Source organism: Amyelois transitella, chromosome 13 (genome assembly GCF_032362555.1).
Source record: "Amyelois transitella isolate CPQ chromosome 13, ilAmyTran1.1, whole genome shotgun sequence".
Classification (NCBI taxonomy): domain Eukaryota; kingdom Metazoa; phylum Arthropoda; class Insecta; order Lepidoptera; family Pyralidae; genus Amyelois; species Amyelois transitella.
This window is the reverse complement of record NC_083516.1, coordinates 1,306,292-1,328,884: the sequence shown is the minus strand read 5'-3', so window position 1 is coordinate 1,328,884 and position 22,593 is coordinate 1,306,292. Positions and strand designations below refer to the sequence as shown.

The 22,593-nt window shown below is 39.1% G+C and overlaps 2 protein-coding genes across 2 annotated transcripts in view; one reads left to right on the top strand and one right to left on the bottom strand.

Annotated features, from left to right (window-relative positions):
• Nucleotides 1-12,112, top strand: part of LOC106141319 (mucin-2) — a 111,241-nt gene extending 99,129 nt beyond the window's left edge. Inside the window, exons 21-25 of the mRNA XM_060947323.1 lie at nt 6,736-6,933; nt 8,952-9,200; nt 9,811-10,791; nt 11,024-11,317; nt 11,673-12,112. Of these exons, the coding sequence (XP_060803306.1) occupies nt 6,736-6,933; nt 8,952-9,200; nt 9,811-10,791; nt 11,024-11,317; nt 11,673-11,866 (1,916 nt within the window). The 3' untranslated portion in view covers nt 11,867-12,112. The remainder of the gene's footprint in view (nt 1-6,735; nt 6,934-8,951; nt 9,201-9,810; nt 10,792-11,023; nt 11,318-11,672) is intronic.
• A 1,638-nt stretch (nt 12,113-13,750) lies between these two features.
• LOC106140396 (probable RNA 3'-terminal phosphate cyclase-like protein) lies at nt 13,751-17,117 on the bottom strand. Its single transcript, XM_060947305.1, has 6 exons — nt 16,732-17,117; nt 16,333-16,518; nt 15,757-15,926; nt 14,977-15,111; nt 14,361-14,531; nt 13,751-13,939 (listed from the first exon to the last, which is right to left on the bottom strand). The coding sequence occupies exons 1-6, from the start codon at nt 17,021-17,023 to the stop codon at nt 13,754-13,756; spliced, it is 1,140 nt and encodes a 379-aa protein (XP_060803288.1). The 5' UTR covers nt 17,024-17,117; the 3' UTR covers nt 13,751-13,753.
• Between the last annotated feature and the right edge of the window lie 5,476 nt (nt 17,118-22,593).

Genomic DNA, 22,593 nt, shown 5'->3' with positions numbered 1-22,593 from the left:
GTACAGTATACAGGTCATCGTTTATAAAATAAATTGATATTAACAAATTGATGTTTGACGTATTACGAGTATAATGAATTAATTTATTTTGACTAAATGAAATTTTGATGCTAGTGAATTAATTTGATTTAAAATGGGGTACATAACTTGATTGATTTTATTGTGAATATGAATGATTTTATCTTTTCTCTTGTATGATGATAGGCAGTAGCCTGAAATAAATGGTTTTTTTTTTAAAGGAACAATTAAGGACCCTGTCGGGTGCTGCAATGGGAGGCTATATATTTACTTATTTCTTCTTCTTAATTCTTGATATCAACACAAAACAAAAAATAAACATGAGTCAAAATGATTTCACAATTGAGTCGCCTATCTGACGCTAAACGACTCCGTGCAAAGGCTGTATGTTAGTAAGTATTGTTTGTCTGTGGCGCAATGACAGATGCAATCAATATCATACAGTGAGAAATCCAATTGAGTTAATAAAATATAGATAGAATAGAACTGAAACTTTATATGAGATCATTCTATCTTTTATTTATTTATTTAAGTACACATAACAAATTGTAGTAACACTATACCTACATAGTAGTAAAATTAAAGGTTAATTATAAGGTTACGATCAACACTACAATTAAAAAACAGTGCACATACGAAGACCATATAGGAAAAATGCTAACAGTTAAGAGATACATATTTGATAATGATATATTTGATAAATATTAACTAAGAAATTTTTAAGGGTGGATTGTAAATGATCTAGTTTATATTTAGAAACTAGCTGTGCCCGCGACTCCGTCCGCGTGGAATAGTTATTTAAGGCATCAAAAGCCTTCCTCGATAAATGGTCTATTCAACGCAAAAATAATTTTTCAATTCGAACCAGTAGTTCCTGAAATTCGTTATATTATAACACCCGTAAATAACCCGTAACCTTTACGGTGAAAGGATTTTCATAATCGATTCACTATTTCCAAAGATACGCCACGCCATTTTTGATTTATATGAGATAGTTATCTTTGACGATGAAAATTTTACCTTACAAACAAACAAACAATCAAAATTACGAACTTTACCTTTTTATATTGACCCTCAAAATAATCAAAACTAGATTTATTAAAAAAATAACACAAATTGATAAGTGATCCGTCTGTTATCTCACTATTTTGTACCCATTCGATGAATGAACGCTATGTGCAGGCGCATTTGTTCAAACAATGATTTATATGATCCAATTTTTTGTGTGAAGTGTTTCACTTGTATTGGAGCGCTAAAATGTTTTTAGTTCAGATTATTATAGCTACTTTCATTTCCCTTTTGTCGTTGGCATTTTTTAGTCCTTTAAAAATACTACCTACCTTTTTATTGTAATAGTACATACATATAATCACGTCTATATATCTTGAGGGATAGACAGAACCAACAGCCTTGAAAATACTGATAAGCCACGTTCAGCTGTTTGGCATAATGTTAGAATTGAGATTCAAATAGTGACAGGTTGCTAGCCCATCGCCTAAGAGAACAATCGCAAGTTTATAAGCCTATCCCTTCGTCGCCTTTTACGACATCCATGGGAAAGAGATGGAGTGGTCCTATTCTTTTTTTTATTGGTGCCGGGAACCACACGACACTAATGTAATAGTCCAGTCAATTATTAGACACCTTTGCATAAATTTCCTGGCGGTTTGCTTATAATTTGTGCTTCTATAGACAGGAATAGGTACCATTAATTACCATGAGGTACAAATAATACAATAACAAAGAAATAAATTATGAAAATTCTCAATCGGCACATGTCTGAAAAAAATCACTTAAATCTTTAATTTTTAAGTATTTTTAAGGCATAAAAAATATATATATATTTTTTATGGATAGGATATCCTACAGACTTTTGGAATCGATCGTATCACAAATGAAGCAACCAGCGACATCTTATCGCCGCCGGTTTCTTAATAGAAAAACCATGAAAATACAATATAACCACACATCGTGGGATCAGTATTAAGGCTTAGTGCACACACAAAATGGTGCATTTTCCCACGAGATTGGCTCGGACGAAATAGAGCAACCGTTTTAGGTATATTATTGGCCAACTGTCATTACATACATTTTTTATGGGAACCATGCATTGTTGACAAAGTTTTTGAAGCCTCTAAATTGTGCAATAGATGATGGTCATTTGATTGTTATGATGTCTTTGTAATACACCGTTTTAAATGTAAGATAGATTGTAGTCAAACAGTTACCCATACTTTGTTATACTTTCAGATCAACTGCTGGACCGATTTTTAGGAAATTGTGTATGAATATCTTTTAATATCTGAGGTCATACATAGTCTACTTTCTTCTGAATGAATATTCCAACGGGAATTATAGTTTGACGCGGGCTAGGCTTATAAACAATAATACTTTCCTTGCCATATGGAAGGGTGACCATTTTTCACAAAAATAAGTTAAAATTAACCGTGTGGTTTCCGGCACCAATACAACAAAGAATAGGACCACTCCATCTCTTTCCCAAGGATGTCAAAAGGTAAAATGCGACTAAGGGATAGGCTTATAAACATGGGATTCTTTTTTTAGGCGATGGGCTAGCAACCTGTCACTATTTGAATCTCAACTCTATTATTAAGCCACACAGCTGAACGCGGCCAATCAGTCTTGTTAATACTGTTGGCTCTGTCTACCCCACAAGGGATATAGACGTGACTATATGTATGTATGTATGTATTAACTATTTACAATTCTAAACAGAATATTACATAAAAATTAAGATGAAATTGTAAAATGACAGAGTTACGTGAACGAAAGTGTGGGGAGGTGGCCTCTAGGTATATACATAAATCGCTTTCACGTCCGTCCGTCCGTCCGTCCGTCCGTCCAATGGTAATTATTGGATGCTGCGCTATTGTGGATTTCTAAGCTGTGTTTCTGAATAAAATTAACTTATTACACCAACAAATGCTATGATGAAAGTTGTGTTATAAGTTAAAAATACATTATTTACTTCTAGGTAGAGTAAATTCAAGTTACACATGTAGATAGGAATCTTAATACATTCAATTTACTACTTGTCACTAGTTCTGGAAAGTAGATGGTACTACAAACACACTTAAGTCACGTATAAAAAAAATCCTGTGCGGTCGATAATATTGAAAAAACTTAAAAGCTATATTCAGGTTATGGAATTAAAATCTTATTTAATTTAATATTTACAGATAAATTTAAAAATAATATAATTAGTAACATCATTTTTTTATATTAGACATTTCACTTCAATAAATATATATTTATAGCACACACAGCGCAGTCTGTTTTTCTTATTATAATCGCGTATTAATTGCTTAGAAAAGCGCTAAGACTATTACGCAAAACGTCTCAATTCTGTAGGGATTTAACATTCCTATGTGTTAATTATATTCATTTTCCGTTCCCACGGATTAAACCTTAGAAACTAGACGGTAGAACAGGTCTGGCTTCAGTACAGCCACGGTCATTACCAAGACAGATAGATACTGAAAAAGGAGATGTGGCATTAACGTGGTCCTTTATTTTTCTCCCTGTGGAAAAAGTGTCAAGGACCGACTATGAGATATGATTTCAAGAAATTTAAGATAAATTGACAGGAATTGAGATGGGAATGTTTTGATGGTTTCTAAAGCTTAATAAAGCAAATTAATTTAGCATATAAACAAGATGAGTGTTAGTGTGTTTAAGGTTAAGACGAACGTACGTTACTTGTAAATATTTGATCGTGTGACTTGGTGTACCTAAATAAATAAATAAACGTATCTTGAAAATAAAAATGTGAAAGTAAATGAAGACTGATAGTCCACGTTCAGGTATATGGCTTTAAGATAGAATTAAGATTCAAATACTTAGTGACAGGTTGCCAGCCCATCGCGTAAAAGAAGAGTCCCAAGTTCATATGTCTATCCCTTAGTCGCCTTTTACGACATCCACGGGAAAAAGATTTAGTGGTCCTATTCTATTATCTATTGGTGCCGGGAACCGCACAGCAAGGATCGAAGCAAATGAAAAAGATATCTTCCCGCTATATCTGCTGTTTCCGTGATCTAGTGTCGATGATCATTACTGGATATAGAGAGAGCTATTTTAACCGCCTCACTGCGCAAGATTTCTCCAATTCCAATCTTGTGTAACTTTTACTGCATGCTCTAATCAACCAATCAGAAATCTTCCTTTTTTGAAAATATTGTACACAACATTTGCTTCATTTCATCGCAATGGTTTAGTTTTTTTGAATGCATAGTAACGATTACGGTAATAACTTTTATTTAAAAAAAAAAAGGCCAAACCACGCTGCTTCCGATTTATAAAAGTACACAGAAATAACTAATATAGTGCTGTGTGGTTCCCGGCACCAATTGTAAAGGATATATCCTTTACAATTGGTGCCGGGAACCACACATCCTATAGGACCACCCCATCTCAATCTCATATCGAATGAGATAAGTACTTAGATTTTTTTTCAATTGCAGTTTGAGTGAATTCACAAGGGCAGCATTAAGGATCAGAATGTTATAATTGATTATACACTATCGCATTACATTAAGTCTGTAATGATAGATTTAAGAAAGTAAATAAATAACTCATTCCCATGGATGTCGTTAAAGGTGACTAAGGGATAGGCTTATAAACTTGGGATTCTTCTTTTAGGCGATGTGCTAGCAACTCTTGACTATTTGGATCTCATTTCTATCATTAAGCCGAACAGCTAAGCGTGGCCTTATCAGTATTTTCTAGACTGTTGGCTCTGTCTTCCCTGCTTAGATATAGACGTGACTACATATAGGTATGTTAAAATAATATAAACTTCAAAAATAAAAAGGTATCTTACTTTCTGCGGATTATAAAATATTTATATATAGAAACGCAATATTTTTTGTGCCGTGCCGTGTGGTTCCCGGCACTAATAAAAAAAAGAATAGGACCACTCCATCTCGTTCCCATAGATGTCGTAAAAGGCGACTAAGGGAAAGACTTATAAACTTGGGATTCTTCTTTTAGGCGATGTGCTAGCAACTCTTGACTAATTGGATCTCATTTCTATCATTAAGCCGAACAGCTAAGCGTGGCCTTATCAGTATTTTCTAGACTGTTGGCTCTGTCTTCCCTGCTTAGATATAGACGTGACTACATATAGGTAGGTATGTTAAAATAATATAAACTTCAAAAAGAAAAGGTATCTTACTTTCAACAGATTATAAAATATTTATACGAGTATATAGAAACGCAATATTTTTTGTTCATGTCAATTTCATTTGATAAATAGTGATCATTTCCGCTTCATGATTCTGTCTACGTTACATGCCGCTTAACACTCGGTCTGGTCCATTGTTTACAAACAGAATTGAGAGATTATATACTTCGCGAAAGTACAATCAGTTGTATTTACTGGTAACATTGTAAACTTACCTACTTTTAACCTAATAAAAATAAACACCTAATATTAAAAAAATTATGATAGGTTCTTCATATTTTCAAGGTTCTTGAAAGAAATCATGAAATATATATTTGTGTCTTGTTTTTACAGATCACTCCATCTCTTTCCCATGGATGTCGTAAAAGGCGACTAAGGGATAGGCTCACAAACTTGGCAACCTGTCACTATTTGAATCTAAATTCTATCATAAAGCCAAAATACCTGAACGTGGCCTATTAGTCTATTCAAGACTGTTGGCTCTGTCTACCCCGCAAGTGATATAGACGTGATTATATGTATCTATGAATGTGAAATTAAATATATTTTTGATTACATTAAAAATTTGTATTTATAAACGAAATAAATATTAGTTGAGTTAGTATCTCGTAACACAAGTATTTATCTCTGCAAAATTCTTCTTAATCCGATATCGTCGGGGATAGTGCAAATCCGCGAATCTACCATACGTAAAAGGTGCGTATCTGCAATAGATCCAGTTTTACAGGGGAAGGTTAAAACTTAATAACTTTATTAATCCAATTAATTTTGAGCTCATTTTTACACAAAAAGTAATTAGTAATGTGTTCTATCTCTTGGTCAAAATGTACTAGTTAGTTTCAAGTCGGTGACAGCCTTTCAAGATTTTGCGTGAATTTCCCGCGAAAACTTAAAATGGCTACATTTGTCATATACGCGGAATTATCCAATGCTAGTTTCACGGATTTGAACTATCCCCTATCTATCTATGACGCATATTTTTTTCTCAATTGACTGTACCCACAAAAACAGTTGCCACGGTTCCCCGACCGGCAGTTTCACGGTCCGCGACCGCCAACAATGGTGTTTATTTGTGAATATGACTGCTTGACCATACCGCCCGAACGGCGGACATCTTTCACAACGCTTATTGTTCCGTTCTGTAAACAAAACATTTGTTACATATAACAAAGCTGACTTAATAGGTTTTATCAATATATCTGACATCATTAAAAAAGTTGTGCCGTGTGGCTCCCGGCACTGATTAAAAAAATAATAGGACCACTCCATTTCGTTCCCATGGATATCGTAAAAGGCGACTAAGGGATAGGCTTATAAACTTGGGATTCTTCTTTTGGGCGATGGGCTAGCAACCTGTCACTATTTGAATCTGAATTCTATCATCAAGCCAAATAAATAGCTGAACGTGGCCATTCAGTCTTTTCAAGACTGTTGGCTCTGTCTACCCCGCAAGGGATATAGACGTGACCATATGTATGTACTATTGCTTTATATTACGTTCTTCCCATCAGGGCCCTCACCATCAGCACCAACTCCAAGCACAGCGTCATCAACCCTGGCCTCTTTGGCCTCCCGCCGTCCCTTCAGGGTGTCCAGTAGAAGACGACACCTGACCAACGGCACGAGTTCAACGACCTCCGCCCCAACCTCCTCGACCCCCTCGGGGGAGGACAGTGAGGAGGACTTCCTTCAGGACGTTGAAGATTACGGTAAAGTCTTTAACTCAGCTGCTTGAAGTCCAATAAAAGTACCTACTATTAGATACTTACCTCATAGTACATTCATCTATAAAAAAAAATCATCTAAATCAAATATACCAAAAAAAAAATAGGACCGCTCCTTCTCTTCCCATGAATGTCGTAAAAGGCGACTAAAAGATAGACTAATAAACTTAGAATTCTTCTTTTAAGCGATGGGCTAGCAACCTGTATAATTTGAATCTCAATTCTATTTATCAAGCCAAAAAGCTGAACGTGGCCTATCACTCTTTTCAAGACTGTTGGCTCTGTCTGCCCCGCAAGGGATATGGACAAGATGTATGTATGTTCACGGGAACGGAAGTTAACATGTTATTTTCGTATAACGCGGGCGGAGCCCTAGGGGCTCTCTAGTACAAAATATATATGTATAAAAAATCTGTTGGAAATATGCATCCTGCATTTTCTTACAATCTTAATGGAATACTCGTAGACTACCTACTCAGTGGATTGAATTACAAAAATTATTTCAAAGCCTCACTTCAGCACAGAACTTTGCTACCGTGTGTTATTAGGTATCTTATATTATCAATGTTAAACGTAATCTATACTAATATTGTAAAGCTGAAGAGTTTGTTTGTCTGAACGCGCTAATCTCAGGAACTAGTTCGAATTGAAAACATCTTTTTGTGTTGAATAGACCATTAATCGAGGTAGGCTTTAGGCTATATAACATCACGCTGCAACTATTAGGAGACAAGAAATAATGGTAAATGTGAAAAAAACGGGGAAAATTATTCATCCTCGAGGGCTTCAATGAGGCCCAAAGTAACTATTCCACGCGGACGAAGTCGCGGGCACAGCTAGTTTTAAATACAAATATGAAGTTTATTTCCGTATACGGAGCGCAAACTATCAGAGTGACTTTGAGATCAAAACATGATTAACAATTTGATACAGCAAGCAATACCCATGCTTTGTACCATACTACTGACCCTGATTTCATTTGATGTCAATTAAAATAAACGTTTTTTAAATCGGTTTTATATCACGCAACCTTCCATCAAGTATAAAAATATGTTTAAAAAAATATTTTTATACTCGATCGAAGCAACGAACGTTTCAATCATTCAATCGATTGATTATCAGAAAGGCGAAGGTCGTAAAAGGCGACTAAGGGGTGGGCTTATAAACTTGAAATTCTTCTTTTAGGCGATGCGATGGGCTAGCAACCCGTCACTATTAGAATCTCAATTCTATCTTAAGGCCAAATAGCTGAACGTGGCCGATATAGACGTGATTATATGTATGTATGTATGTATTATCAGAAAGTCTTTTTTTTGGCGATTTGTTAGCAAACTGTGTATCTCAATTCCATCATTAAGCCTAACAGCTGAACGTGGCCTATCAGTCTTTTTAAGGCTCTGTCTAGCCCGCAAGGGATATAGACGTGATTATATGTATGTATGTATATTTGGTACTAGAGACGTATACCTGAACGTGGCCCCCCAGTCTTTTCAAGACTCTTCGGCTCTGTCAACCCCGTGAGAGATGAAAAAGCTACTTCTATGTATGTATGTAATTGATTCGTTCTCTAGGTTCTCACGTTAGCTCAGAGGAAACCCTTATATGAACCCTTATTGTCCCTTAATCCTGAATCGTAGTAAGAAGGTGCCTAGGGTGAGGGGACCCGACTGGAACATACGCCAATAAGATGTCGAATTATGATACATACATACATATGATCACGTCTCTATCCCTTACGGGGTAGACAGAGCCAACAGTCTTGAAAAGACTGATAGACCACGTTCAGCTGTTTGGCTTAATGATAGAATTCAGATTCAAATAGTGACGGGTTGCTAGCCCATCGCCTAAAAGAAGAATCCCAAGTTTATAAGCCTATCCCTTAATCGCCTTTTACGACATCCATGGGAACGAGATGGAGTGGTCCTATTCTTTTTTGTATTGGTGCCGGGAACCACACTGTACTCGAATTATAATACTGATATATACCCATTATATATTTGTAGATTATGAAGACCACGACATCAGAGCTCGACTGGGCGGTCCAAAAGCGCCTAAAATCCAGAGGCGACCACTAATTTCACTCAAAGATGAAGACCAGAACCCCTCTGCTACCAACGAAGAGAACAAGAGACAGAGCAAGAAGTACAGCTCCACCTTCAAGAAGAATCAGCTCGCGCAGACTTTGAAAGATCGGGATCGTGGTGAGGAATATACAACGGAGAAGAAAGTCGCAACTTCGGCTGTTAGTGAAGGTAGGAACAGAAGAGAATAGATTTATTTTCAATATGCCGTGCCGTGTGGTTCCCGGCACCAATACAAAAAAGAATAGGACCACTCCATCTGTTTCCCATGGATGTCGTAAAAGGCGACTAAGGGATAGGCTTACAAACTTGGGATTCATTTTTTTTGTGGCCATTCAGTCTTTTCAAGACTGTTGGCTCTGTCTACCCCGCAAGGGATATAGATGTTCCCATACGTATGTATGTATGTTATTTTCAAAATTAGATACAAGGTGTCACTTATTGACGTCACATAACCTAAACCTAATTATATCTACTACCGCTTCCAAAGCGCATGCGTAGAAGAACCGGCGGTACAAACTAAACTGCAACATTTTCACCAGACGTCAATTTTCAAATATTAATCTCGTAAATCGAAATCGTGGACGAATGCAAATTGTGCCTACATTACGTTTGAAAATATAGATACTACTCTGGCAGAGTGGACCTGAATTGACTTCTGGTCCAAAATGAATGAAGGTCTACATAATTATTAGGTTTGAATACCATTTGAAAAGAACAAATACGAATCAAACATTTTCAACCTCAAATTAATAATAACGTTAACATTGTTTCTTTTCAGATTTCACGGCAGAAACAGCAGTAGCTATAGCAGCCCACCAGCTCCTTTCAGCACCAATACCCATCATCCCAAACTACGACGACGACACGAAACCAGCGAGAAAATCAACCACGTCACCCAAAACGATATCCGAATACGAATTCACCAGTCCCCAATACACGGAGACTTACATCGATAGCCAGAAAACATACGAAGATAAAACCACTGTCGTCCCCAGCCAAGTCTACGCTATCAGCTCAACAGGTCCAGACTACATTTTACCGACAGACATCAACACCCTCAAAACCACAATCTTTGCCGCACCCAAAACCACGTTCAGCACAATCACAACCAAAATACCCCAGCCATTGGTCTCGGAACCTACTATCACACATGTAGGACTCACCGGCACTCGGTATCCATTAGCGAAAGACAATATAGATTACACAACTAAAGAATCAACAGCAGAGTTCGCTGGAGCATCGAATTCGGAAACACCATCCAAGCTAACATACCCAGAAATTCCACCAACAACTTTCGCAAATTCATTCAGTATTTTACCTAGAGAATCGTACACTAGAGATTTCACGACCAAAAATGCAGCTTCCCTAGAAGTAACAGGACCTACGGCTTCAAATTCAGAAATACCATCCAAAGTAACGTACCCAGAAGTGCCTACCACGAGTTTTATACCCAAGTCCACATTCAGAACATCATTCCCAGTCAAAGAGTCTAAACCTACAGGATTCTCGTTACCAGATTTTAGAAGCACAACATTTACAGCCAAATCTTCTTTCACTCCTTCATCGAGACCTCTAAATTCAAGAGTGTCAGGGTCGACAGTACCTACTGGGAGGTTTTCAGAATCTAGTCCGAAATTAATACCCGTACCTGTTGAAGACTATGCCTTCACCACTGATGGGTATACAGGGTTGAGTCGAGAACCGGTACATTTTACAAGAGAATATTTGTTGGAATCACCCGTCACAAAAGCTTACGATGGTAAGTTGTAGTATGATTGACTGTCTCAATTCTATATTCTTTTTCTTCTCTGTACCCTGTGTGGGGTAGGCAAAGGACTAAGGTACGTTTAGGGCTACATACATCTCATACCGCATCAATTTCACTCACCATAGGTAGATCATGGGCAGACTCACATTTCACTTCAAAACTGCACTTTCTACTTAAATCGTCACAATATCAACTCTATACTAAACTTTTAAACTTATTGCAGACGAATACCAATACATAATACCTCCCACAACACCACAACCAAGGAAAATAGCGAGGAAGAAGGTTCATAGGAAGATTTCAACTACTTTAAAACCGACTACGGAGGTTTATGTTCCCGTGGTGACCACGGCGAAGCCACGGCGAGTGTCGACGGTGAAACCTTTCGAAAAGGTCCAGAAGACTGCCCCAAACAGGACGTATAGACCAATACTGAATTATGACTACTATGACGATAGCGCAGAGAAAGTTGCCGAGAAATATGCTGAGGGGACCAAGGTTGTGTTACATGCTAAAGGTAAGTTTTATTAAATAATAAACATATTTAAGTAGTTCGGTATTACGCTGATCTGATGAAATTAGCAGTCCATCTGACTCGTACAATGAATGTCGAAAGAGGTAACTAAACGACAAAAGCACTAGCAACAAAAGAGGTTGAAACCCTTTCAATTCGTGAAGTACCAGGACATCGGACAAGCAACCGACCCAATCTTTGAAGCTGACAGTGCATTTGAACCATTATTCAGTACGGACAAAGATTCATCACATCCCAAATTCCAGCCATTGTAAGCAGTGGAAAATATCGTAGCCATTTTCGACTCTTGCATAAGAAGATAAGGCTTTCTGAAACCTTACGAATTCATTTATTTCAGGTAACATCGAATGCTTAGACATCGGGAACTTCCCCCACCCGACGTCCTGTAAGAAGTTCATCTCTTGCGCGCGCATGGAGAGCGGAGCCCTAGTGGGCTGGGAGTACGTCTGTCCTAAAGGTCTTAGCTTCGATCCCGTTGGAGGCATCTGTAATTGGTCCGCTGGACTCGGCTGTGTTGAGAAAGAAGCTTGAGAGAGTAAAGGCTTTAGTATTGATAGCATTTGCGACACGACGCGACGCGATAGTTATTCGAATGCAAAACTTAGGTACGCTTGTAACAGCGCGACATTATTTTAGAGTTAGTTTCGTTGGCTATGCATTTTCGATTACTCATTTTTTCAACGCGTCGTGTAGCAACTAAGTGCAGTTTTAAACATTTAAAATTGAGCTTGAGTGGCTAAGACGAAGATCAATATTTGACAGTATCAGATTCAAACTTAGGTACTACTTTATTATTGAGTGAAATTATTAAGAATACATCTGATCTGGGCATCAATTGTGTGTAATGTAGAAAGATATATGATATTATGCAATTGTCAATCTAATTAGGACCTTATCGATTGGATTTAAAGTTTCTGGACCCTATGACAAATCAAAGCGGTGAAACTTCAGCTTGCTATGAAATTTCAATGAACTTTTGTACTGCAATGATTAAGGCGAAATTGGACTTAAATGTAACTTTATTAATTTAAAGTCAAAGTAAGTTCATAGGAATGACATAACAACTTGACTAGTTAGCTACACGACAAAATAAGTACGTAGGTATTGTATGAAAACTAAAAGTAAGTACTTACATTTGAATCATATCCATCTCCGAATAGGTTTCATATCTATCGGGATTATGAAATTAATTTATCAAATTATTATAATTCACTTTCTTCTCCAATTGGCACTGTTTTTAGATCCTGATTTAAGCCAGGAATGATGATACTGGCGCAACCAAGCTAATATTTCTTATTTTTTCTCTGCTACATGAACCAGGTCAAATGTATGCAATCATTATTATACTTTAAGTTCAAAGCGCTCATTCAAATTCAAAAATTTTATTCGTTATTACGGGACATTTCATATCACTTAATAATCGTCATATCTTTAAGTTTCACAACATCGGTTGACGTCAAATAAATTACTCAAAACTATGTTTACTGCCGCTTCCAAAGCGTCAGCGCAGAAGAAGCGGTAACAAACTGCACTGCGGCATTTTCTTCAACAACGTCAACTTCACTTTATGTTAAACCAGAATTCAACATAGCCAATGGAGTCACAACCCCAAATAGACACCTATTGAGCATTGCCCAAAGGTCAACTTACGCGCCGGGCCGTATTTCTCCATTATCTCTCTCTTGTGATATATCCTATATGTCTGACTGAAAGATATTTAATTTATACTTCGTGCTTAAGTACAATGACTTGAGTATTTATTTTTAAGTTGAATTTTATGAATTCTGAAGAGATTTATCTATTTCTACAGAAATCTATGAAGTTCTTGTGTAAAAATTATAATTATTAATCTAAGTCAGTTCTTAATTTAATTCTTTAGATTTGTACTTATATTGGTTAAAATTCAATTTAAAAAAAAAACAATCACTGCCAATTGTATACTCTTTAGTTTTAAGAACTTTATTTTTTTTAAATCTTTTGTGATTTTTTGAATATTTTTTCTGAATGCAATATTTTGCACATTTTATCTATTTTACGCGGTCGCATGTGTAGGTAATTATTTTGTTTTCAAAATGTGCCTTAATTATTTTAAATTTAGTTATTTAAGTTTTTGTGAAATATATTGTTAAGACGAATAAAAATATTACAATTATTGTTGTACATTTCATTTCACACAAATATGTACTATACCAACATAATGTTAAGAAATTTCTAGGTACTCCGAATGGAGGCCAGAAAGTAGCCTATACAGTCCGAATAGAGCTAAAAAATCCCGCAAGATTTCAACCCACTACCCTCGAGTTATCAGACCATTCTTTTCACCATTGAACTATAATACAAAAATAGGAAGTATGTATATTATAACACAAAATTAACAATAACAAAAAAAAACACAAAATATTACACATATAACATTTATTATAACGTCCTTTTACTAATATTAACATATCCTATGCCCACACACGTCATCTTGACCTTCTGCGCTGACAGGGTCTCGTCTTCATCTTCGTCTTCTGACCTCAACACCTCCAACTTAAACATCACTCCGAAGAACTCTTTCAGATGCTGCAGGAAACTGATAGTGTAATCTGACAAAGGACCCACCTGTAATGCGAACAATTATATTTTAATATATTGAGAAATTTTTTTTTTTATAATCATCGCTAGGAGTGACAGTAGACACTCCTAGCGATGATTATAAAAAACATACATATAATCACGTCTATATCCCTTGCGGGTAGACAGAGCCAACAGTCTTGAAAAGACTAACAGTCCATGTTCCGCTATTTGGCTTTAAGATAGAATTGAGATTCATATAGTGACGACGCGAAAAGGCGACTAATGGATAGGCTTATAAACTTGGGATTCTTCTTTTAGGCGATGGGCTAGCAACCTGTCACTATTTGCATCTCAATCCTATCATTAAGCCAAATAGCTGAACGTGGCCTATCAGTCTTTACAAGACTGTATAATATAGACGTGACCATATGTATGTATGAATAAATAAATAAATAAATAAACTCACCACACACTCGCTGACGTCCTTCTGACCAAGGGCCATCCACAACGCCACCAACCATTGGAAGGAAGAGTCCACGGCTCCACCGCGGTACACCTCATCCAGGAGTCTCTGGGCGCACTGCTTGCCTATGTCTTCGGGCAGGGAAGTCTCCCCTTTTCCAGGTTCTACAGATTTCTGAACAAGATACAATGCAACATCAAGGATCTCACTTGAAATTTATATGAGTATTGTTATTTTAAACGTTATTTTAATCATTATTTTCCCTCACCCTGAGTCCGCCTATTGTACTTTACAAATTGTTATTGTTACAATAAAGAATAAATATAAAAATTAATAAATAAATAAATAGCTACAATATTTCAATTCCCAAGAGCATAGGTATTAGATTTATATCCGATCCACTTGTACATGTACCAATATTTATAGCCCTGTAGTTTTAGTGTTAATTACTTAGAATTCTAACAAAAGTAAACTTAGTTTTCTCAGTTATTTCCTGAGAAAAGGCATTTACCCAGACTCCAAAATCAATCTAATGTTATAACATTAATAAGACCAAAAAAAAAAGTTTAAAAATTGTAAATAATAAAAACATTTTTATGACAATTTTTTTCATACATACAGCTTCAGCACAATAGAATGTCTTCTCATTGGTCTCAGCGACGAGGCTGACACCGAACCCGGGACTCTTGCCCGCATTCGGACCTCTACACTGGTCAGTGTTAATATACACATCGGGCAGGAAGTTCAGCATTACCTGAAATGGTTGAGGAATATTTTAATTAAAGACCTGAATTAAAAAAGAAATAACTATTTCAAATCTTGCATTCTCTGCATAAATATATTAGAAAAAGCACATTTCCTAAGACAAGGGTTACGCAATCATTTTGGTGTCAGTTCAGACCATCAATTTCCTCAAAATTGTGGGAGAATTATCGTCTAACTGGTTAATTGAAGAATGGATGGTCCAGAATGGTAAATATCAAATATTTTTTATGATTCTGTTGTGTGGTTCCCGGCCCAATACAAAAAAGAATAGGACCACTCCATCTCTTTCCCGTGGATGTCGTAAAAGGCGGCTAAGGGATAGGCTTACAAAACTTGGGATTCTTTTTTAGGCGATGGGTTAGCAACCTGAGCTTAGCGATTTGAATCTCAATTCTATCATTAAGCCAAATAGCTGAACGTGGCTATTCAGTCTTTCAAGATTGTTGGCTCTGTCTACCCCGCAAGGTATATAGACGTGACCATATGTATGTATGCATGTTCTGTTGTGAATGACAGCAGACTGATGCCAGATTGAACTTGTAACCACTCGAATCATTCTTTCATCAGTCAGTTACCGGTCAGAAATGCTGGAAACCACACAACTTTGTCATCTCATTTAAATAAACTAACTCACTCCCTTGGCAGCCTCCACGACTCTGTTAGCCATAGTCGGAGACACCCTCAGAGCGTACACGACTCCTCGGATCCTCTTCACAAGCCCCCACTTGGTCCATTGCAGAGGGCGGAGGTGGCGACGTACTGGACATTTGAATACCACTTCACCACCGCCCAGAGGTGGCGCTCCTGTAAAATAACAAAAATATTTTAAATACTTGTTTGGTTTCAAGAATTTATTCTCATAAAAGATTACATTTAATTCACTTACTGAGAACAGAATTAACAAATACATATAGTTAAACTAAACAAAAGGCAAACAAGGGGCAAACAAAAGGCACTGAAAATCTTATTATCCCTTATAAAACTTAATCATCATTTTTTTAACAATTTCCAGATTTTGATCCTTTTTCTTCTTTTTTCATGGATGTCATAAAAGGCGACTAAGGGAAAGGCTAATAAACTTGGGATTGGTAAGTGACATATCACTATTTGAATTTCAATACTATCATAGTGACAGGTTGCTAACCCATCTCCTAAAAGAAGTTAAGGATTGTATAGTATAGGATAGTAAAACTGTAATTATTTAACTTACCTCTCCTCACTACCTTGAGATCCAATCCGTCATCAACCAATATGAACTTCAGTAGTACAGGCAATGCAGCCGACTTCACTTTGTCTACAGACACGTCAAGATCGCTGTGGGTGACACCCTGCAGGACTGCGTTCAAAGGCTCCTTGCAGAAAGGACCCAGAGCTAGCAACACTTCTAGGTAGTAACCTGAAAATATTTAAGATATTGAATTAATTTATTGCAACAACAAAACGAACTAATCAAATTTAAAAAACAATCTTGCTTAATTACTTTAGGTTTATACCTAAAATATAAATTTATGCTTATGCAAAGTAGTGAGTCTTCTACCTAGTTCAGAAAGCTCACTAATCTGCAATATGTTATTTATTCTTATTGAAGAGATTTAAATTATTTACTAACCTATACCCCTCTGTGTACAGCAACTGTGGTTGACTTGACCTCCGATCAAAATTCCTGGCTGGAAATACAACGACGTCCCTGTTTCACCCAGCTCCACCCTTGTCCCATTTGTCACCTTATCCAGCAACCGGATCAAATTCACCTCGTACTCTCTAAGACCCGGGTCGTCGTGTCCGCTGCGAATCTCTTCAACTTTGATAGCACGGCCGCTAAGTGTCGATAGCAATAGTCTCTGCCGAAGGAAATTACTCCCCTTGTATATAAGAACATCTTTATCAATTACTGCCGGCATTTTACACTATCATTTATTTAAACACGCGAAAAGAAAATTGAAAAAAAACAACATGAAAACAATAAACACATGGTTGAGGTAAGATGACAGCTTAAAGTTCATGCTTACTTTGACATTGACGTACACCTTTCATTTGACTATTTTTCTCGTGATATGGACCATAAATAGTATAAATGTGGCGTGCCGTTTGAATTTGAAAAACTAGAACGATGTCTGCGCGCGCAAGACGCGCTTGAGACATCATCGCCGAGCCGATCCTTCACTCCACATATAGCTCTGGTTCAAATCGCATGTTGTCGCATTTCTTTATTAAACATTTACATACATTCTTCAGTTTCATTTTGTTAGAAGGTTGTGGAAGTAAACATTAATTCGAGGAATCACAGGCCTTCTACATTGGTGACCCCGACAAAGAAGAATTTTTGTTGTTCCTTCTGAATTTTTCTCAAACATTCTAGAAAAAGTTCTGTCAAAAAGAAACAAAACAAAACGGATTTTCATTTAAAGGGTTTGGTCTATACAAGCGGTGAGCGATTTTTATTTTTATTATGTCTGTCTCGGAAAAAGTGGATAAAATTGATGAGGTTTGGCGAGTTGGTGTACGAGTTCCACCATTTTGGCCCGAAGAACCGGCGTTGTGGTTCGCCCAGTTAGAATGTCAGTTCGAACTCTCGAAAATAACTACAGATGAAACTAAATTTAGTTATTTGGTGGCACAACTTGATCATCAATATGCAATAGAAGTGAAAGATGTTATAACTAGGCCTCCGGAAAGGGACAAATACACTAAATTAAAAACGGAGCTAATTAGACGGTTGTCCGCGTCGAAAGAAAAGCGCGTTAAACAATTATTGATGCATGAGGAACTCGGCGATAGGAAACCCTCCCAATTTTTACGTCATTTGGAGAGCTTAGCAGGTCCCTCTGTACCTAAGGATTTTCTTACCACTATTTGGACAAGTCGTTTACCTCAAAATATTCAAACAGTAATTGCTTCACAGATGGATCTTTCCATAGATAAGTTGGGAGAGTTGGCGGACAAGGTACATGAGATCGCTCCTACAACACCTCAAGCCTGCGCGGTAAGCACCTCTACTGGAAGTCTCTCGACCTTAGATGAACTGGCAAAACAGGTCAGTGAGCTGACTAGACAACTAGCTTCTCTTACCGGCAACTTTAATGGCAGAAATCGATCGCGCTCCAAATCTAGATTCCGCAAGTTCAACCGCTCAAGAAGTCGCTCGAGGCCGAGACAGCCACCGCCAGACCACCCTCATTGTTTCTACCATTACACATTTGGATCAAAAGCGAATAAATGCAGACAACCTTGCTCATTCCAGACGGGAAACGAACAGGGCGGTCGGAAGTAGCGGCCAACGACTGCCCCTCATCTACAGGCCGTCTCTTCGTCACCGACCGTGCCTCGAAAGCGCAGTTCCTGGTGGACACTGGCTCAGACTTGTGCGTTTTCCCACGATCAGCTGTCAGGACGCCCTGTACCCGATCTAAGTACGATCTTATTGCAGCGAACGGAACTATTATTAATACCTATGGACCTATACAGTTGCACCTGAACCTTGGTCTTCGTCGAGATTTTTCTTGGAGTTTCACTTTAGCTGATGTATCGAAACCCATCATTGGTGTGGATTTTCTAAGTCACTACAATCTACTGGTTGATTGCAGAAATCAACGTTTAGTTGACGGCATAACGACTTTGCACGTGGCTGCGATCTCTGAGAAGGCAGGAACTACTGACGACATTGCTTCAGTTAAGGCAGTAATGGGTGAAACCGAATACCATGAGATTCTGCGTGAATATCCAGAGATTACCAGACCTGCAGGTATGCGATCTGTTGCAAAACATACCACGCTACATTATATCAGGACAACACCTGGACATCCAGTCTCATGTAAGCCACGACGTCTTGATCCCGTCCGTGCTAAGGCAGCTAAAAAGGAATTTGAGGACATGTTAGCAGTTGGTACAGCCCGGCGATCGGAAAGCCCTTGGTCTTCTGCTCTTCACCTGGTTAAGAAGAAAGATGACAGCTGGAGACCATGTGGTGACTATAGGGCACTTAATGCTAGGACCATACCTGACCGCTATCCAATCCGCCATATACAGGACTTTGCACACCAGCTTGCAGGATGCTCCATCTTCACAACTGTAGACCTGGTGAAAGCCTATAATCAGATTGCTGTACATCCAGATGATATTCCCAAAACGGCGATCACGACACCCTTTGGAATGTTTGAATTTCCGTACATGACATTCGGATTACGAAACGCAGCTCAAACATTTCAAAGATTTATCGATGAAGTTCTATCTGGCCTAGATTTCTGTTATGGTTACATCGACGATATTCTCGTTTTTTCGAGAAGCGCAGAGGAGCACAGGAAGCACGTACGTCAGTTGTTTGAACGTCTCAAAGAGTATGGATTGCTTATCAACACTTCGAAGTGCACATTTGGCCAAAATGTTGTCAAGTTTTTAGGTTATATGGTGTCTGCTGCAGGATCAAAACCTGTCGATGACAAAGTTCAGGCTGTAAGGGAGTACCCTATTCCCAAGACTGTCAAAGAACTCCGGCGTTTCTTGGGAATGCTCAATTTCTATCGCAGATTCATCCCTAACGCTGCTAAACTACAGGCGCCGTTGAATTCATTACTTCAGGGACCCAAAATCAAAGGCTCGCATCCAGTTGACATGACCCCTGAGCTAGTTCAATCATTTGAAGCTTGCAAAACTTCATTATCCGAAGCTACACTCCTTGCTCACCCAGATTACTCGGCCGAACTCGCAATTGTTACAGACGCTTCAGACGTTGCGATCGGAGCAGTACTTCAGCAGCGTATTAATAACGTTTGGCAACCTCTAGCATTTTACTCACACAAACTTTCATCAACTCAGAAAAAGTATAGCCCTTATGACAGAGAGCTTTTAGCCGTTTACGAAGCGATAAAATATTTTCGGCATATGGTGGAAACCGCAAACTTCACCATCTACACGGACCACAAACCTTTGACGTTTGCCTTCACTGTTAATAGGCAGCATTGTTCTCCAAGACAGTTCCGGTATCTCGATTTTATATCACAGTTCACGACAGATATACGGTATATACCTGGACCGGATAACGTGGTTGCTGACGCTCTCTCACGTGTTGATGAAATCACTGTGGCACTCGATTATGAAGAGCTTGCAAAATCACAGGAAGACGATCCTGAGCTGCAAGAACTCCTCACCTCTGGTTCGGCTCTTAAACTGAAGAAGATAAAGAATAATAGTAATTTACCGATTTATTGCGACACTTCTATTCATCCTCCGAGACCGTATATCACTCCAAAGCTCAGACGGCAAGTTTTTGACATGATCCATAGCTGGAATCATCCTGGAAGCTCAGCTACAGCACGACTGGTCGCCCAGAAATTTGTGTGGCCAGGGATTCGTAAGCACTGTAGAGAGTGGGCACGGCAATGCTTGAAATGCCAAACAAGTAAAATCACTCGTCATACTCGCACTCCTCTCTCCTCATTTATCACTCCATCAGCGAGGTTCTCTCATATTCACATCGACCTCGTTGGACCCTTACCACTGTCTTGTAGTTACAGGTACTGCCTCACGATCATTGACAGATTTACGCGATGGCCTGAGGCGATTCCACTGCAAGACATCACGGCAGAGACCTGCGCAGCCGCCCTCGTGTCTGGCTGGATAGCCAGATTCGGTTGTCCCGCGCGTGTGACCACCGACCGTGGCCGCCAATTTGAGAGCCATCTGTTTAAGGCGCTCACAACTATGATCGGCGCGCGACACCTCCGCACTACTGCTTACCATCCGGCTGCTAACGGGATCGTCGAGCGTCTGCACCGCCAGTTGAAAGCCGCCATCATGTGTCACGACACTTCGCAATGGACAGAATCTCTTCCACTGGTCCTCCTTGGGCTACGAAGTTCCTGGAAAGAAGATCTCCATGCCAGTCCAGCCGAGCTCGTGTATGGCGAGCCGCTTCAGCTGCCTGGCCAATTTCTCGCTCCTGTTGATGACTACACCACTTCAGACATCACTCAGTACGTGACACGCCTTCGAGCTACTATGGCGAAACTTTCCCCTAAACCTACTTCGTGGCATTCTAAAGTGCCTTTCTATATACCACGTGATCTTAACGCAACTTCTCACGTCTTTCTCCGTCAAGATCATGTACGTGGTGCACTTGAACCTCCTTATGCTGGTCCCTTCAAAGTTTTGAAAAGGCAACCGAAGTTTTACAAAATCGAAATCAGAGGCAAGACCACAAATGTCTCGACCGATAGGCTGAAGCCAGCCTATTTAGCACGTGAGATCCCAATTCCCACTTCCATAACTACTTCAGCGGAGACCGAAAGAAGATTAGAAGAGGAAGAAAGAAATGGAGAATTAGAAGAGAAGAAAACTCGTAGCGGCAGAAGAGTCAGACTGCCTGTTTGCTATCGACCGTAGTAACGGTCTGGAAGGGGAGTGATGTGGCGTGCCGTTTGAATTTGAAAAACTAAGAACGATGTCTGCGCGCGCAAGACGCGCTTGAGACATCATCGCCGAGCCGATCCTTCACTCCACATATAGCTCTGGTTCAAATCGCATGTTGTCGCATTTCTTTATTAAACATTTACATACATTCTTCAGTTTCATTTTGTTAGAAGGTTGTGGAAGTAAACATTAATTCGAGGAATCACAGGCCTTCTACATAAATATAAACAATATGAAGAAATGTTACGAGGTTGTTGCTAGCGAGCAAAACTTAAGATTCGCGAGACTTATCTGAGCATAACATAACGAATGAATAATCCTACGATCAAGGATTATAATATAAAAAAATTTGATGTTAATAAACATCAGATAGTAATTGCTTAATAGAACAGTCAACAGCACATGAAGTAACCCAAATTCATTGCGTTTCCGCTACTTCTTCATACAACACTTCAACATCTTGTACTATAGAGTTCCGTGAAGGATACCTAAGTTGCGCGCCGAGCAGTTCGGGTTCCGGCCCGAACACTCCACGACGCTCCAGATCGCCAGACTCCTTGGCGAGATCTCAGCTGCTGCCAATCGCAAGGAGACCGTGGCTGTCGTGCTCCTCGACAACGAGAAGGCCTTCGACAGAGTATGGCACGAGGGGTTGCTGTACAAACTGTCAAAGAGCCAACTGCCAAGAAGACTTACAAGGATTGTGGCCTCCTTCCTGAACGAGCGGAAGATCAGGGTGGCGGTCGAAGACGCCGTATCTTCGGAAAAACCCGTCCGGGCTGGCGTTCCTCAGGGCAGCTGCCTGAGCCCGGCCTGCTACGCTGCGTACACCGACGACATCCCGGTCGCCGATGGAGCCAAGCTGGCTCTATACGCCGACGACGCGGCGTACTTCGCAAAATCCATAAACGCGAAGCACGCCGCCAAGAAACTCCAAAAGGCACTCGACGCCCTGCCAGATTGGCTCCAGAAGTGGAGACTGTCGGTGAACGTGGCGAAAACGCAGGCCATTATCTCCGGGAACGCCGCCCCACCGCCGCCGCTGAAGCTCTTCGGGAAGGACGTG